Source organism: Macrobrachium rosenbergii, chromosome 9, assembly GCF_040412425.1.
Source record: "Macrobrachium rosenbergii isolate ZJJX-2024 chromosome 9, ASM4041242v1, whole genome shotgun sequence".
In the NCBI taxonomy this organism is placed as follows: Eukaryota; Metazoa; Arthropoda; class Malacostraca; order Decapoda; family Palaemonidae; genus Macrobrachium; species Macrobrachium rosenbergii.
Window position 1 is genome coordinate 21,079,326 of NC_089749.1, and position 27,314 is coordinate 21,106,639.

Here is a 27,314-nt window from a genome sequence, read left to right on the forward strand (position 1 = left end):
ATCCAACCTGAACTTTAGTGCATTTTCTGCAATTTAAAACCGGTGGCAAAGTTTCTCCATAAGTTATGAAATTTGGGGCCGCAGGCGAGTTTCATGTTTTATTCTCCTTTGTAATTTAATGCTTTCCAAGTTGTGTAAGAATAGAATTTTTTTCTCAGCCCCATCTCTGCTCAAGTTTTGGCTATGCCTAAGTCTTATGTTGACATTTTATTAGAGAGAGAGAGAGAGAGGGGTCACTGTGTTTAGTAGTTAAAAATATTTACTTGTAGATTATTAATGACTCCAGTTCTGCATCATTGGCTTTGCTAAAGTGTGAGAACTGTATGATTGTGTTTTATATGTTAATTTGTCCATGCTTTGTTCTTTGTGTTAATATTTTCAGGCTTAGTTTTTCCCGAATAGCATTTGAGTGTTTTGTTTTCGTACATTCTGTTGTTTTTAGTCTGTCTGAAGTGGCCTCTATATCATTCGGGTCGCCACTCTCTCTCTCTCTCTCTCTCTCTCTCTCTCTCTCTCTCTCTCTCTCTCTCTCTCTCTCTCTCATAAAGATTAACCTTCTCCGTAACTTGGGCATTGATCCTCCTAGAGAGGGCTGGCCCGAAGGATTAGATTTATTTTACGTGGCTAAGAACCAACTGGTTACCTAGCAACGGGACCTACAGCTTATTGTGGAATCCGAACCACAGTATGACGAGAAATGAATTTCTATCACCAGAAATAAATTCCTCTAATTCTTCATTGGCCGGTCGGAGTGTCGAATGCTGGGCCAACAGCGTGCTAGCCGAGAGCTCTACCCACCCCTTCAGTGAAGAACTTCACCCGTTCTGTGACTTGTCATTTCATCTCGGGCTGAGATGCAATGTAGGCACTACTTAAAGTTCTTGGCGACAACCCTTTATTTTCTTGCAACCCCTTTCATTCCTTTTACTGTACCTCCTTCCATATTCTCTTTCTTCCGTCTGACTATCCACCTTCTGATAACAACTGTTTCATAGTGCAACTGCGTGGTTTTCCTCCTGTTACACCTTTCAAACCTCCTTTACTCTCAATTTTCCTTTCAGCGCTGAATGTCCTCGTAGGTCCCAGCGCTTGGCCTGTGACCTAAATCTTATATTCCTTCCTTCATTACATTTACTCTTAGATACTTGTACGAATCAACCGCTCCCATTCTTTCGCCATCAGTACTAACATTCATTGCTCCATTTTCCGAGTTTCCTTTCACCCTCATGTACCTACCTACTCTTGCTTACCTTCACTTTCAGCTTTACCTTCTTACATTCAGTTTAAAAATATTTCGCTAGTTTCTGGAGTTTTTCTTCACTGTCACCAGTTATGACCCATTGTCTTCCCCATAACTTTCCACAAACGTCATGTGTTCTTTTCCTGACTTCTTTTATCACTCCTTCGATATTGATAGGCAACAGCCAATTAGACATACTGTACACCTTCCTGTTATATCAAATGATGCTGTACCCCAATAATTCTTACCTTCACTTCTCTCAGATTTATCAGTTCCTCATTGGACGGGTGGGTATTGTTCTCAGCTAGTATTCTTCTTGTCCCGCGTTCGATTCTCCGACTGACGAATGAAGAGTTAGAGGAATTTATTGCTGGTGATAGAAATTCATTTCTCGGTATAATGTGGTTCGGATTCCACAATAAGCTGTAGGTTCCGTTGCTAGGTAACCAGTTGGTTCTTAGCCACGTAAAATAAATCTAATCCTTCCGGCCATCCCTAGGAGAGCTGTTAATTAGCTCAGTGGTCTGGTTAAACTAAGGTATACTTTTCTCGCATTTATCCGAATACAGAGGATCAATTATTCCTCTTGCCCATGCCTATGGACCCTTTCCTTTCTTCATTCATACCTTGCACATCCTGGTCAGCCACTTGATCACTTGTTTTCCATCCTACCGGAGTTCCTCTAACATTCTCAAATTTTCAGTAACCCCTATTTCTCTTTCATTGTTCACACTAGCCTTTCCTTAATCCTCTACAGTTAACAACTATTCAAAATGCTCTCTCCATTCACACAGGACTATAGTTTCTTCAAGTTACGTCTTACCATTAGTATTTGTCAGCATTTGCAACTTCATTTTCCCCTGAAACACTTCCCAAATTTAGAATTATATTTTCAGTATATATCCCCTTAATTATCCATTCACTTTGTCCTTGTATACAATTATATAATAATCTCTAGAGCTCTGACAATCTCCATTGTTCCTTCTCTAAACATGTGATATCATCAACCCACATTTAAACTTTTATTTCCTCATTCTTTTCGCCTTTCCATGCAAACAATCCATGCTGACTCCCGGTTTCCATTCTCTGGAGTTGCGTTCTTAAATACCTCTATTGTTTATCTAGTGTGCTGTTCTCACTTCTTATCAGCCTCGCTTATCTGAGGTACATTTATTACAGTATTGTGAACTCTTTCTCTCCAGCTGTCATCCATTTTCCATTTCGCTTCGGTAAGATAATAATGAAACATATCTTCTAACCTTTTCATCAGTCAGTTTGCCGTCCCTTTATGCAGCACTTTAGCTCTGTTTAAATATATATATATATATATATATATATATATATATATATATATATATATATATATATATATATATATATATATATATATATATATTATATTTGGATGCATGTGTGTATGAAATTCTTCAAAAAAAAAAGTTTCAGATTCATGTGCATCACATTGATTCGTGTCCCAGTGTGATTGCATCACTATCCTACCGTACTGTTGCAGAAGGCTGCCTATGTCCTTGAGTTGCATGACTTTTTCGTCAAACGTTTTCTATATTAAGATTATGCGGTTTGGAAGATGATTCGCTAGTGTTTTTTTGAGAATAGATATTATTTTGTGCACACATTCGTGAAGAGCAAACTAAAGAGAACATTAGTTCACATAGGAATGGACTGGTTATACTTGAAACAGAACATAACCAGGCGAAAAAGTTTATAGTAATTAGAATAGGATATTGATGAAAGCTGTACTTGCCTTTTCTAAATAACAGTGCATTGAATCTATGTTGCCCATCTCCCCTCTTTCAAGAGGCGAAGCTGTCTGCTATGAAGATAGGCCTATTTTATTTTCTCCGTGTTTCTATCAGATCTGGGGTAGTTAAAGACTTGGGGTTGCCAGTCCCACCGGCATTCTTATTTAAAAGTTCAACGTCGTCGTCGTCTTCGAGTTTTTCAGGCGTCTGTAGTTGGCCGGAAGTCCTCTGATGTTCTTTGCAACGCTACCACTCCGTAAATAAAAATAAAACTCGAAGACCGGACATCCTGTTGTGCAGGTTGATGCTCGTAATGCGTTCCTCCTCTTCGTGAAGTTTGTTTGCAACTGTATTATCCCAAATAGCAGCGAAGAGGATTTTGGGTACCAGCAATTAACGGTAATAGTGACCTTTTTATGATTATGTTTTCTGACCTGTGAGGAAAAATTATCTCGGGCAGCTGACTTCAGTTTGAACTACAAATGATGTTCCAGGCTTGTCGCTTAGAAAATCGTTAACTGAACGTATAAGCACCGCCATTACTACAAAAAATAATGACGATTATGGCAACCGGTGGTGGTGACAAAGAAAAATTATTGGTCTTGGTACTAAACGCTTCCCGCGTAACGGATGATGCGACCATGCTTCACGTATCATATCAAGTCGTTTGGTTAGGCCTAACTTGCGTCAGCAGCTCTCATGCATTAAAGACTTTTTCAGGAAGTCGCTTCCTGTTTGAGCAGTAACTACAGTTGTGGTAATGGGTAATGTGACAATAATAATAACTATATGGTGATCAGCGTATTTCCAGTTATAAAAGTAAAATTTTGGCTGAATTTACGTGGGAACTGACAATCTGGAATATCTCAACCCTAGGGTTTGGCGACTCAAGTAAGACTATTTTACGTGTGCCAGAACCGTAACCCTCGTTTAAAAGTACGTAGCCTTGACGGTAAAAATATTAAGAGTGAAATAGTTGGTTGCTGAGGTCTGTTGGTAAACTGTGAAAAGAGGACCGCGTCGAATGTAAGTAGTATTTCATTTTTACTGGTTTTATATTTTCCTGAACGGGATGATTATGTCAATTAGTTTCTGCAAATATTTTCATGTTATCGCACATGCAAATATTTTCGTGTTATCAAGCACTGTATTATATATATATATATATATATATATATATATATATATATATATATATATATATATATATATATATATATATATATATATATATATATATATATGTATGTATGTATGTATGTATGTAATAAACTAAATCACGAAAATATGGAACGTGATGAATATATAAAATAAAGACAAAATCCACGAAGGAAGAGAAACAACAGTGCTGCAAGGCCTTTCGACGTTAGTCCTTTACTTAGCTAAGTAAAGGACTAACGTCGAAAACTGCAACACTCCATTGTTTCTCTTTCCTTTAATGATTTTGTCTATATATATATATATATATATATATATATATATATATATATATATATATATATATGTGTGTGTGTGTGTGTGTGTGTGTGTGTGTGTGTGTGTGTGTGTGTGTGTGTGTGTATATATATATGTGTATATATATATATATATATATATATATATATAATGTGTGTGTATAATGTGTCACTTGTTCTGTTTAAATGTTTGTCAATTATTTATCCTTGCAGATTAGAATTTTCTGTGTTTTCTTAGTAAACTTTGAAAACCTTACTTACACTGAGATCTCGCATTTCTTCTTCTCACACATCCTCATTATTCCGTCATTCATTCGTCGTCATTTCCAGTTGCATTGTCATTCATTTTGTTATTTTACTACGTAATCTAATTTTTCTCTGTTTTCGTTTCGCTTATTAAGTGGGTGTTCGTTCATTGTGGTTTTCCGGTGTTCATCATCATCATCATCATCGCCTCCATTGCCGTTAACGCAAAAGGGGTCGCTTTGAAATTCCGCCACTCATGTCTACCCCGTGTTTTATCTTCCCTTAAATCTCCACCCCTCTCCAGCTTTCCTTCTCACAGCTCCGATTACAGTAAATCTGGGTCTTCCAACTCTTCCACAGGAGCCCAGTGGACATTATCATGGACTATTCATGTATCATTTCTCACTCATTCCTAACACGTGACTCTTGGTATTTTTTTTAAAGCTTTAATCTCACATCGACAGAATCTTTTCAATGCAGTTTCATTGTCGTGCCAAGATTCATGTCCTTATATTGTACTGGATTGATGTATAATCTCTCTCTCGTAAGCAGTTTTATCTCCGTAGGGGGCTAGTACCGTCAGTGCGCCTCCGTGGTGCACTGTGGGCATTACTTCAGGGTCTCTGCAGCGTCCCTTCAGCCCCTAGCTGTAACCTCTTTTATTCCTTGTACTGCACCTCCGTTCATATTCTCTTTCTTCCATCTGACTTTCCACTCTCTCCAGCCAACGCTTCATAGTTTTCCTCCTGTTACACCTTTCAGACCTTCTTAGTGTCAGTTTCCCCCTTTCATCGTTGATGACCTCATAGGTCCCAACGCTTGGCTTTGGCCTATATCCTATTTTCTATTCTATTCGTAAGCAGTTTCAGTCTATTTGATCTGCAAATCTTAATTAGCCCGCCCATTATTTGATTTGCTTTTTTCAGTCCTTCACTGAATGCCAACTCAGGGAACCTGTACTGAAGATCATTATTCCTACAGTTTGAAAGATTCACCCCCATGCAGTGAAATTTCGTATCTGCATAGGCTACTTCATCCTCACTACTTCTGTTTTTCCTGTACTTCTCTTGAATCCCATCTCTCTCGATATAACTGCACTCTATTAAGCGAGATTTGCTAATCTTGTGGCCTTTGCTGATTATAAACATTTTCATCCATTATAAGTCTCACGTTGCTATCGTTACTCACAGTCTGAACCTCTTCCATCTCAAGTCACATTTTCTTTAGGAAACTCTCATAGAACCCCATTATTTACCGCAAAATCACTTGACGAGATCCCACTAATATTAACTTGGTATCTACATCGTTCGGGGATGAATTCAGTGTTCTTGACTTATTTTACGGGGATTTTTAAAATCCACACACTGCTGTGCAGTATTCCTTAACACAAATATTTGGTCTGTGCAATTCAGGCCTTTTCTAAATCCAGCTCGTTAATCTCAAAGCATTATATCAACTCGTTCTCCTTCCTGCTGAAAATAGGTTCATTCAATGATTATTTTCATCACATTTTCATCAATAATTTCATCATATTCACCCAACCCCCTGGAGAATAAATAGTGCGTAGTAATGTCACCTGGGATCTCGCTGGCCTCAGAAGAGCGGGAAGACCCATCTACTTGGACGAGATCTATGAGACGGGAGGCTGGAGTCGAGCGGAGATTTGTAGAAGTAGTAGTACAGGAAATCCATGACTGGCTGGATTTCGCAGAAGCCCTTTGTGTCACACGGCGTTGGAGGCGATGATGATGATGATGATGATAATCAAGATTTTCATCGCATTCGACGGAAGTGCAATGCCCCTGCACTTACCTCGTTCAGTCAGGTCACCCTTCTTTTGCACCTTTGCTATGACTTACAATAATTCTGTCATCAGCCTTTGTTTCCTCATTCCATATTCTCCGGAACAGTCTAGTTAGTGTACGAGTCATTTCAGTTTCAGCTAAAATCTATGGTTCTATCATATTCCGGTGCTCTGCATCTCCCAAACTTCCTTATTACTGATTCTACTTTTTAAAAATCGAAAATTCGTTCACCTTTTTCCCGTTGTCACTCATTCTCATTTTTCATTATGTATTCATTCATTCAACGGCTCACTGTCATTTTCAGTGACGTGCCCTTGGTTAATTTTTTACCTCACAGTATTTCCTTATTGTGCAATACATTCATCGAAAATTTCCTTAAAGGTATATCAACAATCATCATTTTCCTTGATATTATACCCTTCACTCAGTCATTTTCCGCTTCGGGCAGTAATCACAGGAGATTGGCCACGAGTTTTCCGTAATTTTCCATTGTTCGAATTTTAGATCCTGTCATTTTAGATGCTGGAAAGAAGATAGTGACTCGATGGATATTCTTCAGTTTCAAGGCCCCTCTCTCTCTCTCTCTCTCTCTCTCTCTCTCTCTCTCTCTCTCTCTCTCTCTCTCTCTCTCTCTCTCTCTCTCTCTCTATTCGTATCTTGGTGGCAGTGCGTTTAGCTCTTTACTGAATGACCCGTGTTCGAGTCTCTGACCGGATGAAGAACAGATAGGCTCGTTCACTAAAGGTTTAGTGTGCTCTGTTCTAGTTGTTAGGCGACTGTTATGGGTCGCAGGTAAGATGGAGAGAGAGAGAGAGAAAGAAGAAGAAGAGAAGAAGAAGAGAGAAGAGAAAAATTGCACTATACGAGTGTCCGTTGGCCCGTCAACTAATACACCATCAAAACGAGAGGGCCTCGACGAGGTAATCCTCACTTCACTTGGGTGAAACCATTCATAAGATACTTCATAAGACTCTCTCTCTCTCTCTCTCTCTCTCTCTCTCTCTCTCTCTCTCTCTCTCTCTCTCTCTCTCTCTCTCGTATTTCATTTAATGACGTAAATAGTTATGGAGAATAAAGATTCAAAAGGTAATTTAGCCAAATTCGCCTTATTTCATAATGTAAGCATACGAAAGAGAGAGAGAGAGAGAGGGGGGGGAGAGAAATATAAGTACAAACACGCCCCGCAAAAACATGTAAAATTGCTCCATTGTATGTAAAACTTTGACGCACATCACACACACACACACACACAAGCACATTTCTCTCTCTCTCTCTCTCTCTCTCTCTCTCTCTCTCTCTCTCTCTCTCTCTCTCTCTCTCTCTCTCTCTCTCTCTCTCTTTCTCTCTCTCTCTCTCTCTCTTTCTCTCTCTCTCTCTCTCTCTCTCTCTCCTTCCTATGTATGCTTACATGAAATAAAAGTATAGTTGGCTAAATAATCGTATGATTTTTAACCTCGATAACTACGTATAATTATATATATATATATATATATATATATATATATATATATATATATATATATATATATATATATACATACATGCATATATAAATTATATATATATATATATATATATATATATATATATATATATATATATATATATATATATATATATATATATACATATATATAATGTGTGCCTGGAAATGACGCATATACACACAAACCCGTGCTCATAAAATATAGAATATTTGCAGCGTCATGCACACTGGCTGTACCAATAGATATGCTTGGGTAGATTATCTGAAGAGCCTTGTAATTATTTTCGGTATATGTGGACAAAAGCAATCCTTTGGCATGTCATTATTCCATTTCCTGAAGTCCATATTATTATTATTATTATTATTATTATTATTATTATTATTATTATTATTATTATTATTATTATTATTATTATTATTATTATTATTATAAAACATAGCTTCCATGAATTGAATGTCCGTGTGCTTGAAAAAAAAAATTAGAAAAACGTAACAACGAACATTAAACTTACCGAAAACAAAAAATTTAAAATACAGAGCAAAAGAACACTTTATTTTTTATTGTTTTTGTAAACTTATATATATTTTCCTTATTTGCTTTATAAAGAAACACTTTTATTTCACTAGAGTCACTGTTTGCTGAGTGGTAGTTACTCGTCTAATCCTGATAAAACCTCTGTAATGGGGCGAATCTGGAGACCCATTCCACGCCACCTACACGCACTTTCATATCTTGCCACACTTACCTAAGGGGAAGGGCCCCGTAGGGGAGGGGTAGTGCCGTCAGTGCACTTCACGTGGTGCACTGTAAGCATTACTTAGGGGTCTTAGCAGCGTCCCTTCACTTTCACTTTGTTCACTTTGTTTCGTTTTATGTACAACCCTCCACAGGGATGATTCCCTCTCTGGCCGGCCCTTGTACGTTTCGAAAATAAGGTGCTTCTTATATTTTATAATTGTCTTTCAGTGTTTTCTCGCCAGTATCGTAGCTTCTGCAGAATAGGAGAGTCTTTAGTTCTTTTTTTATATTTGCTTTTTTGTTGTATGCTCTTCAGTTCAGGCGGTATTTTGTTGTATAGTCTTGGTGCGCAGTGTACAAATGCTCTCTCGCCTGACTTACAATTTGGTCTCGGTTCAAATAGCCTATATGCTGTGCTTCACTTGCATGTCTGATTACAATATTCGTTTCAGTTCTAAAGAATCTCACACGTTCATTATTGCTTAGCCAAGTCTCCGTTAGCATATATATATCTAGATTGTGATAATTTATTTATAAGATTTCTAATAGTGTTAGTTTTATTTCCTATCGACTGTATGTTTATAAAATTGCATAGAAGATTATGAGTCAAAGCCATGATCTGTTATTTTTCATCTTTGACACATATTCGTTATAAACTCTGCACTTATTGCCATCATATGTTTTATGTGTAGTACTACTATGGCCTTTCTTTACACAATTTTTACAATTGAAGATGCTGCTAGCACATTCACTTGATTTGTGATTTTCATCACATCTAGGGCAAGCTTGGTCATTTCTACAATTTGTTGCGGTATGACCAAATTCCTGACATTTATAGCATTGATGGGGCATGTAACAGTCGTATACTTTGCAACGACTATGCAGTGTACACAATTTGTCACCTCTGTCATAGATAGCCTTTCGTATTTGTGGTGTGTAATTCATGATATAGTGTTTATATTTTTCATCTTTGGCTATCGTTTCCTTTACAATTTTCAGGTCGTCATTTTCAGAAATCCATGGATTTTTCTTTACAATGCAACGGTATCGACAATGTCATCTTCATCCTTCGGGACATAGACTACTTTTATTTTTGGTTTAAGTTTACCCTTCTCATTTACTGATATATTGTTGATTTCCTGAATCTCCATTTTTGCCTTTTCTAAGTTTTTCTTGTCTGGAAATCTTACAAATAAGTGTCCATCTCTTGTTGTTTTAACCTGTTCAACTGGCGCTCTTATTTTACTCGTAATTTGTCTCTTTCTATTTGCTGCCCCTAGCTGCAATCTCTTTCATTTCTTTCACTGTACCTCCGTTCATATTCTCTTCCATCTGATTATCCACCCTCTCCCAGCAATTGTTTCGTAGTGTAACTGGGAGGTTTTCCTCCTGTTACGCCTTTCAGACCTTTGCACTCTGTTTCCCTTTCAGCGCTGAATGACCTCAAAGGTCCCAGTACGTGGCCTTTGGTCTAAATTCTATATTTTTCTTCTAAGGGGAAGAGGCTCTTCTGGCATAAGACCAGCAAAATCTAAATGGACTGTTTAATCTAATGAAAGTTTTCTCGAGTTCTAGGTTTTCTTAGCACATTCACCCACTTTGATTTCACACATTTACTACATGCTTTTACCCTAGGACTGCCGTTTTATTTTTTTTTTCTTCTTATTGGTTTACTGTGTGTATCTCGACACAGTATTTTCTGTTCTGTCTATCTTAACATACAGCCTAGCACTTTCTATTGGACTATACTCTATTAATGCAAAATAAAGTTAGTCGCTGGTGTGGTATTCGTATTAGATTTTGCAGGCGATAATTGTTCCATGCTTTCCTCTCTCGTTTTTCACAAGTCATTGAGCTCCCTGGAAGTGTGATTTTAGATCAAACACATTAGGTCTGGATGGCGTCAGTGGCCATAGCCCTTTAACATCACATTACATCGATTGATCAACCAATTGCTCTATTATCAAGTGTGGATTTTATTTGGACAATTGCATTCTTCGTTTTGATTGCTTATATTTGTGCATATGTTCATATTCCTCCACGTTTGATCCTCTTTTTTTTCATTTCTCCTCTCTCATCTTGTAATGTCTTTTTTGCTCCTGAATTATTTTGTTTTATCTCAGTTCTTCTGTTGTGATTTTTTTTTTACAGCATATCGCTGCCACCTTTTTGTCCAACACGTTTTGTAAAGTTCTCAGTTTTATGAATCTCTTCAGCTCTTCTGCTGCACGTGATCCATATTCCTGAGTTTGCAATCTTTTAATGTCTTTTTTGCTCCTGAATTATTTTGTTTTATCTCAGTTCTTCTGTTCTGATGTTTTTTTTTACAGATATCGCTGCCATCTTTTTGTCCAACCCTTTTTGGAAATAAAACTCTTCAGCTCTTCTGCTGCACGTGATCCATATCCCCGAGTTTGCAATCATTCCCTAATAAAGTATTCAAAATAGCTGTTGAAACATTTCTGGCAAGAATCTTTATTGCACAGTCACTAGTATCTGTAGGCGTCTTTGAGATGTAGCTTCAACAGTCATGGGCCCAGTGGTGTTTCATATGTTTCTTTTGACATCCAGTATTATCAACCCTGCTTTTAGTGCACACCCAGATTTTATTTCTTGTTGAAAGTATTTGACTTTTTTCTTTACTTTACGCAGTACTAGCTAACTTGATTGAGTTATCTTTCTACTATGGTAAATTTCTTGTGTTGTTCCTGGCTGTGGTGGTTGACCAGTGCAGCTTTTGCTCCTGTCTTATTTACCTAATAGGAACATGAAAGTATCCAAAAACATTAAAGACTTCTCCAGAACTGTAATAAACAGTACCTTTTTTATATACACAGGATGGAGCACCTCGCAAGATGGCTGATTGTCACCACATTGGCAATCCAAGGCGTTCGTGGTCAGAAGAAGGAAGACACAGTGACAGTACAGCTGAAGCAAGGAGCTATTACAGCCATGAAAGAAACCCTCAGTGACTTAGGTGATGACACAGGCAGTGGTCGATTCTATTACAGTTTCAAAGGCATTCCCTACGCCCTGCCCCCAGTTGGAGGTTTGAGGTTCAGGGTAAGTTTTTATACACTGAAGATTCATTTTCACAGTTGTCTGTAAATTCCTTTCTGTTTGGTCATTTCTTATTTATTTTATTTATTAAAAGCTGATTTTGGGGGCGGGGGAACTTGAGATATTGACACAGTTGCAGGGGTTTATGCAAGTGACTTCCTTGTTATATTTACTTTTGAAAGATCAGTGCTTTCATTTTCATATGCAGGATCGTTAATATGATTCCAACTCAAAAACTGTGAATTCATTCATTAGTACTTTCAGATCATCTTCAGCTTATGATATAGGTCATCAGTCATATTATCCAATCATATCTGTACTGTTTAATATGTTTAACCCCCACTAATTTTAGAATTGATTGCTGTTTTCATTGGAGAGAATAACACTAGAAGGAAAGAGTTCGTCAAATTTTATTTACAATGAGAAAATATTCATGCTACATTTCATGCACATTGAGAAAATATTCATGCTTATGTCATGTTTTTTTTTTTCATCCTGAGCGTGAAATTTACTTCTTTTTCCCTCTCTGTCGTCATTAGTGGCATAGCTGTTGTGATGTCAGTTTATAGAACTAACCCTCTGAAATCCACGGTTCCCCAAAACTTGTCCATGGCATATGAGATTTTGACTGCTTGTGGACATTGCTCTAATTTTATTTTGTTACTAGTTGTTGATTTATTTTCCATTGTACTGTACTATGTAATGCTGTTTAGGGTGTTGTTTTAGAGCCGAATAATTTTATTTTATTGTAATGTTTTAAAAAATGGAAAACAAAACGTCCAAATGACTAGATGAAGTTTGCCAAAAATTTCACATATGGCATCATTTGAAGTCCTCAAAATGTCATGAGTTGACAAACTACAAGACTGAAGAATCTCAGATATTTATATTACTCTTACATTTTTCAGGATCCTGTCCCTCCCACAGGCTGGAAAGAGACGAGAGATGGGAGTGTCTCCCCACCCAAGTGTCCTCAGTTGAGTCCTGATGCTGTAAAGGATGGAAATTTTGTAGTGTTGGGAAACGAAGATTGTCTTTACCTTAATGTGTATACATCAAGGGTAAGGATGCTTCACTAAGTTCCAAGCTCCTTCTTATTAGTAATCCTGTTACTGCTCAGCTTTGGAATTCTCTCTTTACTTCTGTTTTCCAAGACATATAACCATCCAACCTTCAAATGGCAGCGTGTCACTTCCTTGAGGGTCAACCCTGCTCATCTGCCTTCCAAGTTTTTTTTTTTTCCATAGGGTTGTGTTTAGATGCAATCTCATAGAAAATGACTGAATTTTTAACATTTATATGTATTTTCTGTTTTTGTTTCTTTTTGGAATTTTCACGGACGTGAAAAAGTTTGGTTTAAAAATGGTTTCTGTCTCTGATGCTGTATAAGACCTCAGTCATGCCTCATTATGGGGTGGCCATTGGTCCTTCTCTCTCTTCACATCACCTCTCAGCCTTGTCTTTGACATACTTCTGCCATCTTTCCCTTCAGGAACTGGTTTCTCTCTTTTTTCTTAAGACAACTGTAAACGCAGGTCTTTCTAATGACTGATTTCTCACATTTCATTTCAATATATTTAAGAATGAAAAAATTATTATGGTGTTATAGTTTTGATGGTTGTTTTTGATATTGTCACTTGTAGCATGGTAATTGACCTTTGTTACTGACAGATTTAAGAAATTAATATGGAATGTTTAAAGTAGGTTTATTTGAGCCCTTTTATGTAAATGTATTGTTGGCTTATGTAGTAAAGATAAAGGTCAGACTTAAGAAAATTTAGGGGCAGGAAAATCCTGAAATATAATTTGACTGGCAAGAGAAAGTTTGAAGCACCAGCTTTGCTGTATTCTTATAAAGATTCTGTACGTAATTGATAAGAAACAGTAATGTACTGTACTGTCATTTATAGTAATGTATTTGTTTTTTTACTCCTGTTTACAGTACTGTATATTGACAATGATACGGTTGTATTTGTTCATTCATTCATTTTATCAGTAAAGTTCTTTTACATGTACATGTGTACCACTTCAGGATTTGGAATATATTGTATGTAACAGCCAGATAAAATTTTGTTCACCTGTTTAACTGATTTCTTTCTTGCAACAGCCAAACATTTCTGATTTACCTGTAATGGTGTGGATCCACGGGGGTGCCTTCATTTCTGGCGGAGCAGAAGAATATGCCCCTCTGGCTCTACTAAGCAAAGATATAGTCTTGGTATCAATACAATACCGACTGGGAACATTAGGTACAGTACTGTGTTTTCTGTAAAGTTTTACATCCCCGAAATGCAAATCACTGTATACAGTATATAGCTGACTTTATTATTTAAGTTCTATATTAAAAATTACCTACCACTTGTATATTTTTCTTTTTACTATAATACACCACCACCATAGATAATGGTCTGTAATATGCCACCAACATGGATAATTGTCTGAACTACTGAAATTTGATGATAAACAAGAACATTGAGTTGAGTAATTTAACTTTATAATTATAAATTTTACCTAGCTTTTTCCTGCAATGATTTATACATGATTCAGTAATAGTTGTCGTGTTTCTGCTATTTGTTGTTTCAATACTTCAGGATTCTTCTCAACTGAAGATAAGATCATGCCAGGGAATCTGGGACTCAAAGACCAAACATTAGCCCTTGATTGGGTGAAACACAACATTAGAAAACTTGGAGGTGACCCTTCCAGGATTACACTTATTGGACAAGGTTCTGGTGCAGCCTCTGCCCACTTTCAGATCCTCGCACCAACAGCAGCAGGTACTCAGAGTTATACAATAATGTTGACTGAAGTAGCTGACTATATTCCTAAATGTAAATGAAGTCAGTTAATTGTATGCTACATCATTTTAAAGTTGGCCTTTCGGATTTGACAGAATATTGTGTATAGTGTCATTTGAGTATCATCATTGGAAGATGGGACTTCAAACTGTGTTGTTGTTTTGACAGATTTACATTTGCATTATGTCATACTGTATTGTCAAAGTGAATATTGTGTAAGTTTTGTAACACTTATGTACAGCGTTTATTTTTGTATAAAGCATGGCAGGGAATGAGGCCTGTTGTTCCTTTATGCTTTACAGTATATTTATTATTCAATTCAATCATATTTCATTTCTTCCAATAACAGGCTTGTTTGATAAAGCAATTTTACAGTCAGGCTCAGCGCTAAGTCCCTGGGCACTGCGCAATGACCATCGAAAAGTGGCCCATACTGTAGGTTTGATATACAACTGTTCTGGAATAGTTGAGGACCCTCCTACTATAGAGTCTACAAGACTTCTATACTGTCTTCAGGCGTTGTCTTTAGATGATCTAGTTCCTCTACCATCTTTTTTCACAGTAAGTCGTATTTCACACTTTATATCTAACTACATATTTTTTTTTCACTAAGATTTCAGTACAGTGAATTCATCATGGAATATCAGAAGTTATTACCCACATGTATAGACAGTACATTCAAAATGGTAACTAATTCTGTATATGATTTTATGCACTGTATTTTTTTTCAAGGAGTTTAGATTTTTCCTTTGTAAATCTACTAGAAATTTTTCCATCCTTTGAGTTAAAACTGTTGTGAAATGTTACTGAGTTCACACTGAAAATTTTATTGACGAAACCTGAAGTTTTACATTTCTTCAGGCCTTAGGTGTGGAGTGAGTTTTCTTAATTCTGTTCAGGAAAATGAAATGGATGTTGTTGTTTCAGATTTAGCTGGCCTTATGCCAGCACGGGCTCGAGCTAGCCCATAAGTGAAGTGGAGTTCATAAGAAATGTCCTAAAGCTTCTGTAATTCTTTTCATATATAATCCAGTTTAGTATCTGAATGTTTTGTTACTATTAACATATAGTTGTTAATCAAAATACCTACGATATTACAGTATATTTATTTATTGCATTTCACAGATATGAACCTTTAATTTTACAAGTCTTTATTTCCATGGGTATGAAAGTAAATCCCAGTTGTGAACATTATTATTGCTCATCACCACTAGGTCTGGGTTTGGGACTTTAAGGGACATTTTACGGTAACTGATGGGGGTGTGGAGGATGGTTCCTTTTGTATGCAATATAGTACAGGCTGTAGTAGGTTTGAGTCGATGAAACTTGGAAGTTTTGTATGTCAAAAGGCAGATGCAAAGTTGTTGCTTTGTGAAGGCAAGACCAGCAATCACCATCAATATTTGGTAATGCATTTGACTGATCGCCTAATATTGTCTCTGTTGTCACGATGATTAATTATTTCTTGTATAATTCGTGTAGCAGAGTTCAAATCTAATGACTATTTGAGGTTATGAGTCGTAAAGTAATAAAGTGTACTGTTGCCAAGATTTTGATAAAGTAACTACAAAATATAAGCGTCTGCCTTGACCAGGATTCTAACCCAGGTTCGAATCGTGACCGGGAAGATGCACTTTGCAATTATAAATCCCTTTAGTGCAAGTAATTCCGAAGATACAGTGAATTCGATATTATACGATATTATGGTTTAATATAATTGTGAATATGAATATCTTAGTGGAGGTGGGTTGGTATCGAATCCAAGTACAGAACCTGAATTGCACACAAGAATGTGCACTGCAAGTTAATGTAAGTTATATATCATAAATAGACGAGTGGTCAAAGGTCTTTGCCAAGGCGAAAAATACCTCTTCTTGTTCTTTTAAGGTAGTCTGATCTCCGCATGTGCTTTATTACTATGTATGCCAAATTTCTTGCACACCAAGGGGTGATGCTACTCACAGGCTTCCTTGTTCGATATACATTTTTTTTGTCACCTCGGATCGGCTTAACATAAACCTACCCGCACCAGTCATATTTCAGGAGATATTTAGTAGGTTTACAATGAACCGACTTTCTGCCAGTGTGGGCTATGTCTAAAGACTAGAAGTAGGGCATGGTTGGTACCTTAAAAGCAAGACTGTGTTGACTCTGTGGTAGTTTTGACTAGATACTTTCAATATACAATGTCACTTTTCGCCTGAATATATTTCAGATTATTTTTGTAGTCTTCAGTGCATTAAGAAATCACAATTGCAGTGTTCGATGAACAATCGTTATCACCTTTGTGCACCTGTAGCCAAGGCAGAAAAGAAGCATACTCGAGTAGAAATGGACGACTTGACCAAGCTTTTGCCCTTAGAATCAACGTTTCAGAATTTTTTTATAACAATGGAATATGAATCACAAGCTTGCACAAATTTGGCAATGTTGTAATACTGATTATCAGTAGCTTCCATTCATTATTGGGATGAAAGGCAAATCGGCACCATATCAGCCAAAATTCTTATGAAAGTGTGCACAGAAGATTCGCATTATTATTCACGTCCTCCGATGTTTGTTTACGATGGTAAGTATACAGATATTCAGTTATTACTTAGGTAATAATTATTAGCAGTAATACTTTCATATATAAATGCTCAATAAAATGGCCGCAGTGGAAACGAGAACATTTTGACGTGTGTTTGTTTTTTGTAATATGTAACGTAACATTCGTGAAATTTTATCATTACAGTATTTATTTATTTATTTTAAAATGTTATGAATTCGTAAACATTTCAATGCGTAAATAAATTATGAAATAATTTCTTCGTTTAAATTAACTCACAATCGTATATTTCTTTGATACTCTCCTTTTTCTGATATCACTGTTGACATCGTAAATGGTTTTAGTGAAAGAGCCTATTCAGGTAGTTTTGTTCATAAGTTTCACCCGAACTTTCTTGCGTATTGCATTGTCTGTAGATGACTAACATCGTCCCAGTATTATCAGATACCATTTGCCATTTGATGCTAAACTTTGTATGAAATTATGCTAATCTATCAAAATTACGCTAGTGGGATGACAAAATTATGCTAATTGAGTCGTTATGCCAAATATGCTAGGCAATGAAATTTACCTCAAATTATGCTGAAAGCAGCAGATGGTACTAGATCTGGTAACAGTGTTATCAGATCTCATATGCCATCTGATGCTAAACTCTGTATGAAGTTATGCTAAATCTGTCGAAATTATGCTAGTGGGATGAAAAAATTATGCTAAATGAGTCGTTATGCAAAATATTATGTTAGGCACTGACATTTACCTCAAATTATGCTAAAAGCATCAAATGATGGTAGATCTGGTAACACTGCAGTGGCCTTTTATATAATCTCTTCTTGAATTATCAGTATGAATGTTGAAGTTTTCATAAGTGAGGTGTCAGCTAGATAATAAGATACGACTTTTATTTTTGTGGTGAGGAAAGGGTGGCCAGTAATAAAGTCGCAATTTTGGCTGAGAAAGTCTCATTATTTTATGGTGGCCTCTAATAAACTCACAAAAAATTCACAATTTTCGCTAGGAAAGAAAGTCAGGTAATCAAACAAAAATAATTAAATCAGTCATAATATAAGTGCCATCAGCGGTTCAAGTAATAAAACAGACAAAATTTTAAATCAGTTATTAACTGGCAATACTTGACTTGTACAATTGATAACACTATATACTGTATATATTATGGCAGAGCCGTCCAACCCCATGGCCGTGGGCCAAAGGTGGCCCTCTAGGGAAAAATGAGTAAAAGTACATTCTCTTTTTTTATATCATAAAAATTAGATATACCACTTATCCTGAATAAAACATTCTTTGCAAAATCAGTAACTACAAAGAAAAGTTTCATTGGCGTCTGTTGTGTGTCACGTATTTTCAAATAATGCGAATTATTAAAATTAACAAAGATCATCATATAAAACTCTGCACTAGTAACTGGGCTCCGAATTGTTTTAACATTCTTATTCTGTTATCCTTTTTTCGTTAGGACTAATAAAGCGCCGAGATCACAATTTCCTTCTCCTTGCTTTCCATCGGAATTAGAATGATTATATGTACAAAGGAAATAAGGGTGATCGATATGCAGGTCTTCATTACCAATGTGTCATTGAAGTGTATGAGAATATGAACGCTAATGCAAATATAAAATAAGAGTATCTCAGAAAAAATAAAAAATGAAAACTACAATGAAGTAATTGATTTTGCTGAATTGCATGGTTACTTAGAAGTAGTTAAAATTCAAGTTTAACAATAGGTTTGCTGACTTTGATCAGTATGAATTTTGCTTTAGATTTTTACATTCACCATGTGGTTACAGTTATGGAGATGTGTGTAAATTGCCAGCTGTATGCAAAATCAGTGTACCTTTGTTTCAATAAGAATTAAATGAAATGAAAACTATGTCCACCAAGATGTGTAGTTCAATTTTTGGACACGTGGTGCTCATATGATTACCAACACATTTCTGATTGTTTTGGCTCAACTTGGCTCTGTGAGAACACATTTTCATTCATGAAGTTATTAAAGTCAACATACGATCCTCAGTTAGTGACGTAAATTTTGAATTCAAATTAAGATGTGCTCTCACTGATTTTCACCTGAGTTTTCCAAAATATTAAAGTCAAGCTATTATCAGCACTCCCACTCAATTTACCTTTGTTTGGATTAAGATTTGTTATGTTTGCCTTCATTGAAATATATTTCTTTGAATTCCTCTGAAATAAGTCCTTGTTAATTTCTTATTCCTAAATTCTGAGTAATATATATATATATATATATATATATATATATATATATATATATATATATATATATATATATATATATATATATATATATATATATATATATATATATATAATATATATATATATATATATATACACACATATATATAGTTCCTCATTTGAAAGGTGGGTACCATTCTCAGCTAGCACTCTGTTGGCCCTGCGTTCGATTCTCCGACCGGCCAATGAAGAATTAGAGGAATTTTTTCTGGTAATAGAAATTAATTTCTCATTATAATGTGGTTCGGATTCCACAATAAGCTGTGGGTCCCATTGCTAGGTAACCAGTTGGTTCTTAGCCATGTAAAATAAATCTAATCCTGTGGGCCAGCCCTAGGAGAGCTGTTAATCAGCTCAGTAGTCAGGTTAAACTAAGGTATACTTTTACATACATATACATACATACATGCACACAGATGGCCACATGAATTTTTGTTTTTTCAGGAGTGGCCCTCAGACTAAACAACTTGGACAGCCCTGTATTATGGCACTACTTGTATGTGAACATATTTAACCGGATTATCCCAATTTGGACTGACTAGGTTATTTTCGAATTTTCATTTTTTTTTTTTTTTTTTTTTTGCCCCTTGGGAATGTCTTTAAAAAAAATTATTATGATCTTATCATCATAGCTAAGGAAAGGTGGTTATATTTTGGGCATTTACAAACACATTACAACTAAGTTACTTCCATATAATCATTTATTTCAATACAAAGCTAAACTTATTCCAGTAGAAATACCTGGCTCTTTTTCTGCCTCTCGTGTAAACAGCTATCTTTATTTTTACAATATTAACTAATAGACATTTATACTGTACATCGCAAATGGTGTGAAATTCCTAGAAGCATGGTCGTACACGAATCTATGTTACAACTTAAGGTTGGGTTATGCAGATCTAACTGTCGTTACTTATTGTTTATGAATTTGGCAACGGACAGCAGAACGGGTTTTATCTACAGCGAGCAAATTCACCTGTACCCACTGTATACAAAAAATAAGTTTGTTTACAAAATGTGGCGATCATATAAGCCTATAATTGCTGTCCATACTCGGCCAACTGGATACGCTAATCCTCTCTTCTGTTCTAGGTAAAGTAAGGAACAATAAGTACTTTTAGTTTATTTTTGCTGTGTTTAACTGAAATAATGAAAATGAAGAATCATTTACATGAATACACTTTACTGATACTTTCTGTACATGTTGCTTTATTCCATACGTACTTACAAGGTTTCATCACAAAAAATGTTTTCTATTTTATTGTTATTTGTTTTGGAACCACACAAGGGATCATCTTTCATTTGCAGTAATTATCATGTACTGTGTATCATTGCAATATTTTTTGCTTCATGAATATTACTTATCTAGGATGTAATCGTATGATTTTATTCGATCCTTTATATTTATTTGTTTTACACATCAGAACCTATACGGAAAAAATGTACAAAAAGTTTACTCACATGTGATTTGTTTTAGTGCTTTTTACCACAAAAGTGAACTTTTTTGCCATAAAAATAATTATGACATTTTTCTGTGACTTTTTCCTGTGACTTTATTACCAATCACATTTAGTTAATGTGATTCTTTTTTCTGTGACTTTTTTACCTGGATTCTTTGTAATACTACCTTGGTTTTGTGACTAAAGCTGTTTATGCATGCAAAGTATACAATAGACTGTTATGTATTTGTTTGTTGATTTACCTTCATTTGTTTGGTATTCTCTCTTTGGTTTTTTACATTTTTCATAAATGGGTATTGTATTTCGTTGAAACCATCTTTACAGTCTTGTTGCATAACTTCAATGTTTTGAATAATAACAGTGACAAAATTTTCATGCCATGAGAAGAAAGCCAGATTTCTAAGTTTGCCACAAAAGATTTTATATGACAAGGCAGGGATTTTGAGAATTCTGTGTGGCACAAAAACATATGAATTGGTTTTCAAATTAGGCATAGGTATATATAAACTAAATACATTTTTGGACAGTTGATTTGTAAGTGACTTGGGAAAATGTTTGGATAAAATTTTATATAAAAAAAATTTGGGCAATCAGAGCTTATTACAGTTTAGGAGATAGGGTCAGATGGCATGTGATACACTGCTGTTTCATGGTTTAATCTAAATATATTGACAATATTTCAGGTATGGCAAAATTCTCCAGTTGTTATGGTACCAAGGGTTGACGGAATTTATCTACCTGACTATCCTGCAGCACTTCTGAGAGATGGAAAATATAACAAAGTAAATTTGATATCAGGCTATACTCAGCATGAAGGAGCACTTGCCTCAATGCGTAAGTATATATAAGGCTTTCAAGATAAATGTGATACTCTATACAGAAAAACCATGAACAAAAACCCTCTAGGAAGCAGGTAATTTTGATGTTCTTATGTCAGCTTAGTGATATTGTGCTCAGTCAAGCTTTTGTTATTATGAAAGTGGCTTTTATACAATTGCTAGTATTTGTTAATTTTGATTACATAATTTGTTTCTATTCTGCCATAAATTTCAAGTTTTATATAATTTCATGGGGCATTCCGTCAGTGCAAACCAAACCCTTTAAAAAGATTAAATATTAAATTTTTAAAAAATATTGGAAACCATCAATATGTGAAAGCCTGTCATCTACCAATGCAATTCAGACTTAAGGACTTTGATGACAGGGTCAGGATAGCAAGATGTTTGAGGTGGAGGACTTTGATGATAGGGTCAGGATAGCAAGATGTTCGGGTTCTGGTTAATCTTATACTTGAATGAGCTTTTCCTATATCATTTCTCGCAATTTGTTTTGATATGCAGTATCTGGAAAAGATCATTTATGATGGAATACAATTAATCTGTTGGTTGCAAGCAGTGGCGCAAGGTGGAATATAATAGTTACCTGGAAGTTCTCAGTTTTTACCTTTTTCTGTGATAAGCAGTTGTTTGCGTTTCAGAAAACAACGGTCATGAGTGACTTGTGTATTTTAGAAAGTAACGATAGTGAAACATATTGCCTTTCTGTGATTAATTAAGCACCCCAAGGGTTCAGTTATTCTTATGATAGGACATGAATTACTAAACATTTTTAGGTATGATAGGCTAACAACAGCCTCACCAAATAACGTCAAATTAAAGGGGTAAACAGATTATCTTTGAATGGATATACAATACAAAAAAATTCAGTACTTACCCTGGGTCGTTATGGATGTTGCACATAAAAAACCATAGTTACCATCTGTATGGAGGATGTGTGTTTGTATTCTGTGGTAAATAATTTTGCCAGCCTTTTTTTGGGGGGGGCCCTTGGCATAGTTTTTCAGATTCCAACTGGTTGTTGTAGGTAACTAAGTACTATAGTCTACCCAATAAAAATATAAAATTGTTGATTTTCAGAAGACCTCAAACAATTGAGGCATTTTTGCAATGTCAGATTTAATGCTGCCACATACTTAAAACTTTTATTTACTGGGATCTCTTTTAAATAGTAGATTAACAGTAGGATCAAAGTTGTGAATAAAGAGGTAAGGAGAAAATGTTATAAAAACCAATCAGAAAATGAGAAAATATATTTTTGAGCTGTTTAAACATAATTTAATGAATCAGTTTACCTGCAGATGATTGCCGATATAATGAAATGTTACTCCACATACTTGACTTCTTTAGTTAAGTAATACCAAGCCTAGAGAACCAGAAATGTTAAGGTAGTCTTTTGCAACTTGCTCATAAGGGTAATTTATAATCTCTATACTGTAATTCTTAGGAAATGTCTAGAATCCTCTTCTTGACTCAAGTGCTGAACAAAAACTTTATTTGGGTTGCAAGTGCTTAACATTTGCACAAGCCAGAATGGTTTTGCATAACTGATAGAGGTTTAATTGTGTGTTCATGCACACATGTTCATTCTTAGCTTAATTGTTTCTGTATGTATTTTATACAGTTTTGCTTTTTAGTTATCCATTAATTTGTGATAATCAGAGCATACATTCAAATTTACTGTTAGTGCAGTCTGCTTTGAAGTTGAAAACAGAAATGAGTGATTGCCTTAACATTCCGCCAAATTTCCATCCCCCCAGTGGACCTCTTCATGAATGAATTAATTGCTCCATTGAGATTTACTGCTCATTGAATGTGCACAACTTTATAGAAGCAGTGTATTCTTAATATTTTTCCCTTGTGCCATTGAAGTGAACTGAATTACCCTTGTGTATCTTCATGGAAGGAATTTATGCTTTCAGCCCGTTTTTTTCCCCCTTCCTTACCAACAGTACAATGTAAGCATTCTGGTCTGTGAAATCTTGCTAGGTAAGGTAAGTTCAAGCTCATCTGGCTTATTACATGGATGTATGATTCCAATATTAGTAATACAGTACAGTACTACCAAAATATAGTGATACTGAATTTATTTTTGAAAGTGCTTTTGGGTGTACTGTAGTTTGTTTTCTACCCTTTTCTGTAATAATGCCAGAATGTAATAATATTGAATGTGCTTTTTATTCTTTTCTGAAGTTCTTTACATATTGCATTTGACATTCAGTTTGTGATAGTATGGCAGAGTATCAAAACTTGAATAAAGGTAAAAGTTAATTCATCTATGAGAATATCAGTCATAGTCTTTCAAAAACATTTTTGTTCAATATAATTTATGAATGATGTACATTGTATTTCTTGTACCTTAAACGCTATGACTAACTGGGTGTACCCTTTTAACATGATTGATAGTTCATTATAATTTTCCAAATAATGAAACAATATTGTTGATTTTCCAGCTTTATTGCTTAACAAATCCATGGCTGATGCTGTAATTGACGACTTCCAAGCAGTTGCTCCTGCAATGTTGTATCTTGAAAATGAGAGCTTTGCTACACAAGTTGCTCAGAGTATTTACCAGTTCTATCTTGGAAACCAGAAGATATCTTTGGACTTGGCAGATCAAACTGTTCAGGTAAAATTGACATTAGCAGCTAATAATCTCTGTAAATAATTGACATTTGAGAACCTTGCTATTTGTGTTATATAAAAATTATCAGTGTAAATTTCATCAGCTTTTCCCTGTTCCGTATGAGGTTAGATGTGAGAGTTTTCTCCCCTCCCTTGGTCTTTTCTATTTCCAGTGTGAATTCTCACCTTGTCTGTCTTCCTCTGTCCTATTTTTTCCATTATTTCCTGTGCCTACTTATTGGTCTTTATTCTGTTAGGTCTGTTTCTAATATTTTTCTGACTAGAGTGTTTTTCATCCCTTCTCATCACTTATCCAAACTACTTCTTCTTCTTCTTCGTTTAACGTGCTTTTTCCCATTTTTCATATGGGGTAAGCACGATGCCTTCTTGTGAAGGACTTTGATTTGGTGTTGGGGTAGGCCGTAGCTGTCCCCATCTTAAAGATCTTGGTTGTATCTTTTAGGTGCTGGATACCACATACACATATTGCTGCCATTTCCTCATTTGTAATATTATCTTCCTGCTACACTCTGCCCTTGAATCTTTGCATTCTACACCGTTTTGAAATCTCTACATCTCTGTTGTCTGTCAGTTCCGGGCGTTATGCCTTCATCACAGTTTTTTGCTGTTTAATATTATACTTCTGTATACCAGTAGTCCAGCAATACTACTTTTTCTTGCTGTCTCAGAACCAGCTTATTCTTTGGATATTTTGCAGTCTTGAGTATTTTTTTGTGGCACCATCTGTCATTTCTTACTCATCTTTTCCACTCCATGTATATGGCCACTTTCCAGACTGTACTTTTACATTTACTTCCTTTCTAGTTATCATAAGCTTGTTTTGCTTATGTTTCATTCTTCCAGCTTTTAAACATGTTTACCACCTCTTTCTGTGATTATGCAATTAACAATAAATAATTCACACATGGGGCTCCCAGGTGCCTCTGTTGTTCCTCGTGGCATGATAGATTTCAGTGGGGGTATAGGGGAGCCAATAGGTCTACCTGCTGAGTCATCAGCAGCCACCGTCTGGTTCTCCCTGGTCCAAGCTTGGTCAAGACCCACAAATGCGAAGTTAATTTATTTTAATGACTGCCTCCGTTGTTTTACCTCTGTGGCACGAAAACAATTTGACTGTCATCAGTTTTAGCTATTTTCACAGCCCCATCTTGCACCTTCCATGTTTCCATAGCATGCTTGAGCAATAGTCTCATATAGGGCATCCCATTTTGCTTTTTATATTATTTTCATATTTCTTTTTTTCATTTTTTCATATTGAATGTTCGTCACATCATCAGTGATGGGCTGTCCAGCTACTTTGAGTGATTCACCAGTTAATCCAGATGATCTTGGGGCTTTTCTAATCTTCCAAAGGGACCTTGTAAACTTGTCAGATTTCTTATTTGTTATTTGTCCCTTTTTCATGCTAGTAGCCTGAATTTCATATTAATTTTGTATATTTTCATGCTAGTAGCATCTATTTCACATTAATTTTGTGTACTGAAGATTTTGAATATACAGCCTCAGTCCCTCCAAAATGTCTTTCTTTGCAACCACAGCCTCAATCCCTCCAGAATGTCTTTCTTTGCAACCATAGTATTATTTATCCACTTTCAGTTGATTTATCTTTATCCATTTTCACATCCCTCCCTTAATTCCTTGGGCCTTCGCTATTATGAAAAATTTTTTTACCTGCTTCTGTGTCGCAATTCTGATTCCATTCTTCCAAGGTCCTCTTTGCCCTCACCACCTGCCATTCAGCCTCCCTCTTCTTCTCCAAGAGTACATCTCTGTTCTGTAGCAAAGCTTGAAGGCTCTCAGTTCACTTCTTTGTTGTTGTCCCTTATACATCTTGATTGTATAGCCTATCTCAATGGTTTTTTCCTGATACTACTTGATGGCTTTTCCTGATACTCCATTTTGACTTCCTCGTTGTTCACTTTCCATGTTTTTATATTGCATTAGCATGTTGTGAATGTAATTTTGCTTGTGCCTGAAAATAGCTAACTCTGATTACAAGCATTCAATTTAGGGTTACTCATAAGGTGTATTTATTAACATTTTGTTCAAAGTCCATTTCCACATTGCCCACTTCTTGGATAGTGTACTACATACCCTGTCACCTAGTCATGCCCATATTCTCTCGTGAAATGCAATCTTTAGGCAGACGGTTAAAACACAAGTTATTTACAGTTCTGTATTTTCTGTGGGGATATACATAATACACAGGAATTTTTTTAGCATAAAATTCACCTAACAGAACCTGTAAGTTGACAAACAAATAGTAAGTAATTAATGTCCATAGATGAAATTAACAAAAGCAGTTATACTTATTCCAATAAAACTTACCATTTTATCTTTACATTCTACTAGATGCTGAGTGATGCAAGTGCAAAAGTAACTCAAGATGAGGTTGCTGCTCTGCATTCAGCCACTGGGTATGTCTTTGCCTATGAACTTCAGCATAGAGGTCAAAATAGCATAATAGATCTTTACAATTCCACCACTGGGAAAAAATGTAAGTCAAAGAGAAACAGAGAGGTTAGATTTACATGTATTTGGAAATGCCTTTAGTTGATCAGTGATTCAAATATTCTGAAGACTACATACAATCTATACCCATATTGTAGTGTAGGTTCAATTTTAAATATTTGGTACAGTACTTTAATTCTTACAGCAAATCTTGCCATCAATGAATGCTTTAGATATGTTTTAGGTACAGACATTTCTTGATTTCATAATGAAAAGTTGGATAAACTTGATTCATCTCTTATTCTTAATCTGGAAATATGAATTGGTCAATTGACCTATAAATCAACACTGTATTCCAGGGGTAAGCCATGCAGATGATCTCCAGTACTTATTCAGTAAAAGTCCATACTTCCCTCAGCTTGAGAAATCAGATGACAAACGTGTACGTGATTTAATCACAACCCTGTGGACCAACTTTGCCGCAACTGGGTAAGAGCAATGTTAGGTATTAGAAT

The 27,314-nt window shown here is 35.7% G+C and overlaps 1 protein-coding gene across 4 annotated transcripts in view; it reads left to right on the top strand.

Annotated features, from left to right (window-relative positions):
- LOC136841549 (venom carboxylesterase-6-like) overlaps positions 1-27,314 on the top strand; it is a 56,829-nt gene that overhangs the window by 11,527 nt on the left and 17,988 nt on the right. For 3 of the 4 annotated variants that reach the window (XM_067108522.1, XM_067108524.1, XM_067108523.1), the window contains exons 2-10: positions 11,571-11,796; positions 12,702-12,854; positions 13,901-14,042; positions 14,385-14,570; positions 14,941-15,152; positions 21,550-21,700; positions 24,156-24,331; positions 26,701-26,845; positions 27,159-27,288. In XM_067108522.1, the coding sequence (XP_066964623.1) occupies positions 11,572-11,796; positions 12,702-12,854; positions 13,901-14,042; positions 14,385-14,570; positions 14,941-15,152; positions 21,550-21,700; positions 24,156-24,331; positions 26,701-26,845; positions 27,159-27,288 (1,520 nt within the window). In that variant the 5' untranslated portion in view covers position 11,571. Of the gene's footprint in view, positions 1-3,937; positions 4,030-11,570; positions 11,797-12,701; positions 12,855-13,900; positions 14,043-14,384; positions 14,571-14,940; positions 15,153-21,549; positions 21,701-24,155; positions 24,332-26,700; positions 26,846-27,158; positions 27,289-27,314 lie in introns of those variants that run through there. The other variant, XM_067108521.1, reaches the window with a different exon arrangement.